The sequence below is a fragment of the Muscardinus avellanarius genome (assembly GCF_963383645.1).
Source record: "Muscardinus avellanarius genome assembly, chromosome: 6".
NCBI classification, from domain to species: Eukaryota; Metazoa; Chordata; class Mammalia; order Rodentia; family Gliridae; genus Muscardinus; species Muscardinus avellanarius.
Window position 1 is genome coordinate 42,281,853 of NC_137791.1, and position 9,883 is coordinate 42,291,735.

Here is a 9,883-nt window from a genome sequence, read left to right on the forward strand (position 1 = left end):
CTGGAGAGCTTTTTCACAATTAATTTCATAAAATGAAAACTTATTTTCAGGTCTTCCTCATTTGATTCACAGTTATAAAGTATTCCCTTTGCCCTGGCCAGCAAATTTTTTTTCCCTCCTTTTCCATCTTTGCTTTCTGTTTAAAATTTGCTTTTTTTTTAACTGCCATATTACCAGGTCTTTACATTTTTATGGAGAACTCACAAAGATATGTGCTCGAAGAGGTACCTTTTGTATCCTTTCAAAGTACCAAAGAAAAATTATAATTTAGTTGGGCATGGTGGCCCACACCTATAATCCCAGTGTTTGGGAGGCTGAAACAAGAGCCTCCTGAGGCTCTCCACAACTTAGTGAGATTCTGGCTCCAAGTAAAAATTAAAATAAGGCTAGGAGTGTAGCTTGGAAGTAGAGTGCCTCTGGATTCAATCCCCAGTACCACAAATACACAAAAAAATATGGTTTCACAACTTTAGAGGAGACTAAGAACATTTTGCTGGGTACTTGGATTTGCATCCCGGTCTATTCCTCTTGTCTATTAAATGGTGTGAGACATGTCACCTGTTCCCTCCACATGACATTTTCTAAGGTATATGGTTGAGTTGATAATCGAGCATCCTGGATGGTAATATCCATTCTAATTTTTTTAATTAGTAGGATTTTGTAAAAAATACATTGAAAGGTATATTTGTTGCTTGCTTATTAACCATGTATGAAGAGGGCATGGTGTTTATCTTATTTAATCCTCAGATAATTCCAAACTACTATTACTTATTATCCCATTTTATAAGTGAGAATACTAGAAAATACTGAGGATAAGTAGCGTGCCCGAGTTCAGAGAGCCAGTAAGTACCAGTTCATGGTTCTCATCCACGCCACCTAACTGCCCACCCATAGTGCAAGATGTCTGCCCTCCTGTAAAGCCATCCGTCATCACCGCGTGTGGTCAGGGGCCTCATATACCTTCTCTCCCATCTTTGTCTTCCAGGAGATACAATATTCATCATCCTGAGGAAGCAGAAGCTGATCTTCCTGCATTGGTACCACCACATCACTGTGCTCCTGTACTCTTGGTACTCCTACAAAGACATGATTGCCGGGGGTGGTTGGTTCATGACCATGAACTACGGCGTGCACGCCGTGATGTACTCTTACTATGCCTTGCGGGCCGCGGGCTTCCGAGTGTCCCGGAAGTTTGCCATGTTCATCACCTTGTCCCAGATCACTCAGATGCTGGTAGGCTGTGTCGTTAACTACCTGGTCTTCAACTGGATGCAGCAAGACCAGTGTCACTCTCACTTTCAGAACATCTTCTGGTCCTCACTCATGTACCTCAGCTACCTTGTGCTCTTCTGCCATTTCTTCTTTGAGGCCTACATTGGCAAAATTAGGAAGATCTCAAAGGATGAATAGTGTTGGGACTGAGGAAGAAGCCGTAGCTCAGGGTCATCAAGAAAAACAATAGACAAAAGAAAATGGCACAAGGAATCACATATGGTGCAGCTAAAACAAAACATTCGAGCAGACACAAAACCCCAGGCAGCTGAGGGATGTTAGGTTGACTTAACCCAGTAAGTTTATGATCCTTTTCGGGTGAGGACTCACTGAGTGCACGTCCATCTCAAAGCTCTGCTGCTGGAGGACCCCATTCCCTCTTACCTGTCGCCTTTAGGACACACGAGAACAGAAGCGAGCCGAAGCAGAGAGACTGTAGGAAGCCCGCAAAGCCCGTTAACACTACAGGAAAAAAGGCTCTTACTAAGTGTTATATTTCTCTAAGGATGAAAGAATCTTACTTTAAAAAACATGCGAGCACACACACAATCCTTTCTAATCTTTTTCGACAGGAAACCAGAGCCAGTAGAAAAGATAAAAGTGGAAGAGACGCAGGGTCCATATTTAGAACAATAATGCTATTGCAGAAATTAAAGCCTTTTAAAGAAAGGTTAGCTGTTGTCGCCCCCATGAAAAAAGATATCTTCATTTTTTATTCCCACTAAAAATATAGATGAATATTTTTTCCTTCCCTATGTAGCCTCAAGCCTAGTGAGTTTGCCAAAACCAAACCAGGCCCAGTTCCTTTCCAGGGTTCTTTCTGGGAGGATGGAAAGAGTCTGGCCTGGGTCTGAGGGGCAGGCAGCACTTCTGAGAGCCGAACTGTACTTTCTGCTCTTCGCTGAGTATGGAACATTATCTTTTGTTTAGTTGCCCAGACTTTTGGACAGCAAATACAGGCTCAAAAAATGAAAACAACCAGAGGCCTTGAAAATGGAAATGTCCTATCTGTAAAAAGGCTTAGCCCAGTATCGGTGAGCTGGAAAAGGGAAAAGACAGTGGTGAGCTGAAGATCATTCCAGACAGCCAGCATGTACGCACCTCCCTACTTGACGTCACACTTACACCTGACTTTCCAAATAAAGCCCTGTGGGACGCTCCATGTTTTCTATATATCTTCTTGTGTGTGTGGATTTTCAAAACAAATCTGCAGGGCTTTGCCTGATTTTTTTTTGAGGAACAGCTCCATCATCTGCATCAGCTCCGCAAGCAGTGCGGGGTGTTGAGAGTGCCCTCTGCTGGCCAAGTGGAGGCTCAGCAACACTTCATGACAAGCTTGGCTGAAAACAATTGACCACAAAGGGCCCCATACATGAATCCTTTAGATTTTAAATGATATCAAATACCTGTCGAATTTTTGGCCAAATGAGAAGACATCCTTCCTGCTTCAAGTCAGCTTCAGAAAATTTTTAAAAGGGACTTTCACTTTGGAACTCAGAAAATCAATTCATTAAGAGCCATATTCTTTGGGGGGGGAGCTAGATAATATTATCTGTACTATTTCAGTCCTCTACAAGCCAAATAAATGTGTCAATGTTCCTAGTATTTTAAAGAATCAACTATGTAAAGTTGCTCAATGTGATATAATAGTATCCTAATTGGTTAAGTAGCTTAATGATTAGGCAAACTAGATGAAGAGATTAGGGGCTGCTGCACAGCACACACACGTAACCACACATGCACACGAATGTGGGGCACACCAGACTTCAAAGCCCAAGTGAGCAGTAACTCTGTTTCTGGCTAGCAGAAACTCTTGTTCATCTTCCTCGCTTTATTTGAAAGTGTACAGTAAGAGGGACTTTTTTCAAATTATTTTTATATTATTTTAGCTTTAATTGTGCTGTCATCTGTGAAACAGAGCTCCTCTGCTTCTCTGTCAGAGATGGCAAGGACTTTTTCAGCATCTTGTTTATGTGTGGAATTTACAAAGAATAAAGTTATATCCCATTCTGTGTGAATGGCTTGAACAATGAACAAAGAATCCACGCAAACCAGGCCATGTTGAGAAGAACAGGGAGGGGACTGTGCAGGGGAGGGTAGCTGTTACGTCCGTGTTAAATTATTGTCAACAGTCTGTGGTGTCGGGCTTGGTTCATAGACGAGACAGGATTTATGGAGACACCTATGGTTACTAGGGCAAAAATTGATGTGAGCTGAAAAGATAGGTCCTACTGCAACACAACTAAGATGCTTAGGAACTACAAATGTATTTTGAGCTTTGCAGATATATAATCCTGTGCAATATGCCTTTTTTTCTTAGAACAGAAAATGAGCAGAGTATAAAGTGAGGAAAAGGCTACACATTTGACTTGAATTGAAGGACCAGTTAAAGACTCCTCTGGTAGATTTAGCTTATTTAATTCAGTGATTTATCATAGACTTTTAATGAGGGGTAGAATAAGGAAATGAGCAAAAGCCTTACAAAGATATAAAAGATGTTTCCAAAGCACGCTCATCTTGATATTAGGTTTCTGCTTGTGCTCACTTGTGAAATAACTTAGAATTTTTGTTTACAAGATACATGTCTAATAAACAGTTTTTAAACTAAGTATATCTTAAAGTATTTCTGATAAGTGAGCCACACACTTTTTAAGCAAAAATCTGGTATTACAGGTTCAGTCTGCTGTTTTTAACATCTCAGCTTAGCTGCTTTAATTATACCAAGATACGAGGCTGGATCACTAGCCCATGACAAATCTGAAACGTACCAGAGAATTGACTGCCACACAGATAATCCTGCTGTCAGTTAACATTCCAGAAAAACTTGGGCAGGCAAGTTTTTATAGCTGCCCCACTGTGCTGCAATAGAGTATCTTTAATTAAGGATTTTTCATTGCATTCCAATCCCAAAATGGTGAAAATATAATTCCTGGATTGAATCCTTGATTTCACCTATGTATTTATGAAATAATTACATAATTTTATTAGTCCTGAAAATCAACCTAAGTGTTCAAGAGTGTGCAAGGAAATTCTAGTGAAAAAGTTTCCATTCGTACAGCAGGGGATTTTACCCAAACCTTCTAGTATTACTAAAGAATATCTATTATTATTTATTATATTTATATCTAATGCCAGGCCAAAGTAACAAAATCATGGATTGCAATTATTGCTACAGATTATTTATTCCCGTTTTTCTAGTCATACTATACTAAAAAAAATTAATGGGGGAGGAAATACACACATTTGTGTTGCTTGAAGAGAATGAGAGGGTTGATCACGCCCCCATCCCTTCTCCAGCTCTCTACTTACATAAAGAGACTGGGTAGTCCAGTGATTAACATCTTGACTCAGAAGCTTTATCTGAGTTGCTTTTTGTAGAATTGTGTTTAAATAAAAAAAAAAAAAAAAAAAAAAAACAAGCAAAACAGTAGGAAGCCAGGCACATACCTGCAATCCCTGTACAAAACAAAAAGGATTGGGAATGTAGCTCAGAGGTAGAATGCCCCTGGGTTCAAACCCCAGTACCACCAAAAGAATTTTGAAAAGCAAACAAACAGTAGAAACCTAGGTGGACACATCTAGGAAAGAGACCCATGGAGTTTTTTTTTTTTTTTTTTTTTAATCAGATGTATCTTTATGATAAGATGAAGCCTATAACATCAGAGCACCCAGAGTCGATTACAGAAGTCTGGTCATATCCCCATACTGCTGAATTACCTGGGTGAGCCTTCGTGTTCGAGTTCAGCTCTTTTTTGTACTCTGAGGGAACCCGTCCTTCTCAGAGACGTGTGTGTCACGTACCAAGTTGGCAGTAGCACATTCTGATGGCTTTTTCCAGTTTAGATCATGATTTTTTGCAGTTGTGCCATGTGCTGATTCTAGAAGAAAACCAAGTTGATTTTGCCTCCCAGAGTTTAGAGCTCTGAGTTGTGTGTTTGTGACCCATGTCCAAATTTCTTATTACATTTCCTGGAAAAAGTAATACTGTGTGAGAATACTTTTTCCAATCTTTTGGTTTTCAATAATAAATATTTTGCTATCAACTTGGGATGATAGAGCCTATGTTTGCGCTGTGAGTCATTGTCTTCTGCAGCTATTGAAAGTTGTTTCTCTCTCCCTTCTACATTTGTACACAATACACAGTTCTTTACACCACAGACCCGCTGCCATTGGGGAGAGAATTTGCTAAGAATGCACCATAGCATTTGACCTGTTGCATCTGCACATTAAAATGCCAGCTGCTGAAGCAGTGCTGCCCTGTCTAGTCCTGACAATCAGTATGAAGTGCTAGGTCCCAGGTTGCCTCAGTGTGACCTGACAGCCATGCAAAACAGATGACAGCGAAGTTTCTGGAACATCTGTCATAAGTCTGCAGTTACAAGCGCCTGCCAGTCGTATAGCAGAATCCATAGCTGACAGGGCCAGTTAAGTTCACCCACACAGAGCACTGAAGAATATTCATAAGCCTCTTGAGTCATCAAGTTATTTTCCTTATCCCCAGACCCTTTGAAAATTCAGAGCTCACAAAAGAGGGCATCGTGAGGCAGGTGTCCCCAGATTTACCTTCCTTCTGCATTATACTTTTTAAAGTGACACAGAAGCTGTTCTGGCAGCTGGACAGTGGGCACATGTTGCCAGTGGGTTTGGGGAGGCCTTGTTGATAGCACTGTGACTTTAAGTCAGGCAGGCAAAAGTCTCATCATCAGACAGACTTCAGTGGAAGTTCACACCCACAAGTGCACTGCAGAAAACTGAAGTAGTTGTTCCCATAAATCCAAGTCAGGCCCCATCTGCAACCATTTAGGGCCCAACCGAAAGGTCCTGGCCTGTGCTGCTATTTAAGCTCTTTTTTTTTTTTTTCCCCAATGCTTGGTGGCAGTCAAGATTTTTCTCCCAGCGGACAAAAATCAAGAGGGCTACCAAGGTAGCCTACCAGTGCTTCCCAGCCACCTGCTCCTGCTCATTTTGGTATGTCTGCGTGGGTCTGGGGGTATTGGGCAGTAGGCTGCTGGCTTCTACACTGAGTGCTTCTTAGGGGCTCTTGAGCCTGCGCGTTTTGAGGCAAGCCCACCCACTCAAGCGTCACAGAGCTAATCACAGCAATGTTGGAATTGTTATTTTCAAGTGCTTATTTCACAACATTAAAAGAAGTATTTTTTTGATGTATTAAGATTAAAAATAAAATCATAACTTTTGATTTAAAATCAAACTATGCTTTTGGTTTCATTTATCGCTCATTCTGGACAGTTGAAAGCAGGGCGTCAGACAGGCTACTAGGAATTCTCAAAGGCCATTCCCACACTTTACACCCTGTTCCCTGGCAGAGCTGGTGATGGTGTAGTCAATATTAAGACACACTCACTGGAGGCCTGCAGGTGCCTAACTCTTCAGTAAGTCCCATGGACATGCCATTTTACACGTTTCCACATCTCCTAGGTCACTAGAGCAGTCTTTTTTTTTTCCCTGTGGTGGGCGGTGGTGCTGGGGATTGAACCTAGGAGCACTCGACCTTCAAGCTATACCCCAGGCCTTCTTACTTTTTATTTTAAATTAGGATCTTGCAGCCAGGCACGGTGGTGCATGCCTTTAATCTCAATACTTGGGAGGCTGAAACATGAGAGTTGTAGGTTCAAGGACAGCTTCAGCCGTATAGTGAGACTCAACGACCTAGCAAGACCCTGTTTCAAAATAAAAAAAAATAAGATGAGCTGGAAGTGTAGCTCAGAGGTAAAATGCTCCTAGGCTCAAACCTCAGCACCAAAAAAAAAAAAAAAAAAAACAATAAATAAAACAGGGTCTTGCTAAATTGCTGAGGCTGTCCTTGAATATAGGATCCTCCTGCCCAAATACTAGGATTACAGGTGTGCACCACCACACCTGGTATACCAGAGCATTCTTTTTTTTCTTTTTTTTTCTTTTTTTTTTTTTTTTTGCGGGTTTGGGGATGGAAGTCAGGGGCATTTGACCTCCAAGCTACATCTTCTGCCCTATTGTTTTTATTTTGAAACAGGGTCTCACTAAGTTGCAGAGGGCCTCAGTAAGAGCTGAGGCTGTCAGTGAACCGCGATCCTCCTGTCTCAGCCTTCCAAATGCTGGGATTCCAAGCATGCACCACCACTCCCGGCTTACCAGGGCATTCTTGTGTGTGTGTGTGTGTGTGTGTGTGTGTGTGTGTGTGTGTGTGTGAGTATGCACGCGCGATACTGAGGTTCCTGGAAGCCCTTCTATCTCCGGGCTACACTTCCAGACCTATTTTATACTTTTTATTTGGAAAAAGGGTCTCTTAATCGTAAACCAGCACGGCTGGCTTCAAACCTGCGCGATCCTCCTGTCTCCGCCTCCCAAGCGCGGGGATTACAGGCGTGTGCCACCACGCCTGGCGTTACCGGGGCATTCTTAATAGAACAGTGTAAACCAGGTGATACTGCGGGTTAAGATGTGCCCCAGCATGACAGGCAGAAGGAATGAGATCTGAACACAAATCTCCTTAACATTAAACCTACAGCAGCCATTCAATCCTTTGAAGAGCAACGTAAAAATGAATAAAAATTCCAGTACTGCACTGAATGCTGCCATGCCATTGGACAAAGTATTTCCGGGGAAAAACATGTCGTGGGAAGGGGGAAGGAATTTAGCAAGCTCAGAACCTCCTCCTCGTGGCTCCAGATGTCACAGGCCGACCGGCGACACAGCAGAGCCGTCCAGATCGCTCACTCCCCGGTCCTAACATAATCTGGCCTTCCATCCTAATGTTTGGTGTGTTCCGTTACATATTTTTCAGGTTCAATGCTTTATGTCAATCTTCACACAGTTTTTTGTTTCATTTTGTTTTGTTACTGGGGTTTGAGCTCAGGGCATTCTACCTCTAAGATGCACCCCTAGCCTTTTTTAGTTTTTGTTTTGAAACCGGTTCTCACTGAATTGCTGAGGGTCTTGCTAAACTGCTGAGGCTGGCCAAGAGCCTTGAAATCCTCCTGTCTCGGCCTCCCAAGTACTGAGATGACAGGTGTGTGCCACTGCACCTGGCTTTTTGAAGCTTCCACATGATGTACAATAGCACTTTCGCTGTAATGCTCATACCTTAAAACCCAACAACCAGATGTTTGTGGGGATTCCCCACAGCCAAATGATTTTTTATTTCATCTAATCTCTGAATATATTGTTAAGATGGAACTTTTTCTTCCTTTTGAAATATGTTTAATGTATTTTCTTAACCCAGGGGAAAATGTTGGTAGGTGGTTGGGGGCAAATCCATACTGCCTCCAAAATCTTGTGTGTATGTACTTCTTGCGTATGTTTCCTGTGTGGTATTGGAAATTGAACCCAAGGATGTGTCTGTGTGGTATTGGAGATTGAACTCAAACCTGGGATCCTCTTGTCTGAGCCTCCAAAGTCCTGGGATTACAGGCATGTGTCACCATGCCTGGATCACAAAATATTTTTAACTTCTAGGGAGCAATGAGAGAAACCTTAGGGAGGTCTCTGTTTCAATAGCAAAGTTCCAGAAACTGAATACAAATGATAGTGCTGTCACAAAGCCTCTGTTATCTGTCTCAAGATACAGAAGCATCAGAAACAAGCAAAGCACCCCCTAGAGCACACAGCCTTTATTCCACTGTCCAGCTAATGAAAACACCGCTTACGTAGAACAAGGAGTGTCGTATAGCAGGCTTCCTGCGATAGAAAACAAGAACAAGATCAGAACACTAATAGTATTTCAGTAACATGGAAGCCCTTGGCTGTTAGTCTTTGCTTTTAAAATGAGTAAAATTAATTGGGTGTCTTAAGCCAGTGGTCACAGTGGGTGTCCTGAATCAATGGTCAGGACAGCTGAAATGACTGCACTGGCCCTCAATGGTCCACCCATGTGCAGCTGGTTAATCTCCAGGCTTTGTAGATCTGCAGTGGAGTCTGTTATTTTCCAGACACCTCTCTCTCTGAGACCAAATGAGCACAGCGTTTCGTGTGTGTGTGTGTGTGTGTGTGTGTGTGTGTGTGTGTGTGTGTGTAAGGGGAAGATGTTCCCTCAGCTCACAACACAGAATTACACATGAACCTTCTGCTTCTCGGTTCATACATTCTCTAACATCACTAAGCAAAAGAAGCCAGGCAAGATGAGATGCTCTGAGTCAGGAAGTGTTTGGGCTCTATTGATTTAAAAGAGATCCTTCTCTAATTCACCATTCCATTTTTTTATCATTGCTTTATAGTTGGGATCTTAAATGTCCCCCACCCCACCCATGTGTTAAATGTTTGGTCCCCAGAGTGGTGCTCCTGGAAGCTGGTAGAATCTTTGAGAGGTGACACCTAGTGAGAAGTCCTGTGTCTCTAGGGGCATGCCCTTCAAAAGGATTGTGGGACTCTGGCCTCTTTGTTCTTCTCTCTTTTGATTCTTGGCCATCATGATTTTACTTCACCATGAGTTCTCCTTCTTTTCATAGGCCCAAAATAATGGGCTCAAATGTGCATGGACTGGAACCTCCAAAATTGAGCCAAAGCAAACATTTGGTTACTTGCAGATTATCTCAGGTATTTGGTATAGTAACAAAAATCCAAGGATTCAAGATGGTGGATTTTAGGCAACCATACCCACCTGCTTCTCCACAAATAT

General features: G+C 42.2%; 1 protein-coding gene across 1 annotated transcript in view; it reads left to right on the top strand.

The window, feature by feature from the left end:
- ELOVL6 (ELOVL fatty acid elongase 6) overlaps positions 1–1,410 on the top strand; it is a gene marked incomplete at both ends in the record, with an annotated part of 117,530 nt that extends 116,120 nt beyond the window's left edge. The window contains one exon of the mRNA XM_080697444.1: positions 986–1,410. Coding sequence (XP_080553570.1) covers positions 986–1,410 — 425 coding nt within the window. The remainder of the gene's footprint in view (positions 1–985) is intronic.
- Positions 1,411–9,883: the final 8,473 nt, after the last annotated feature.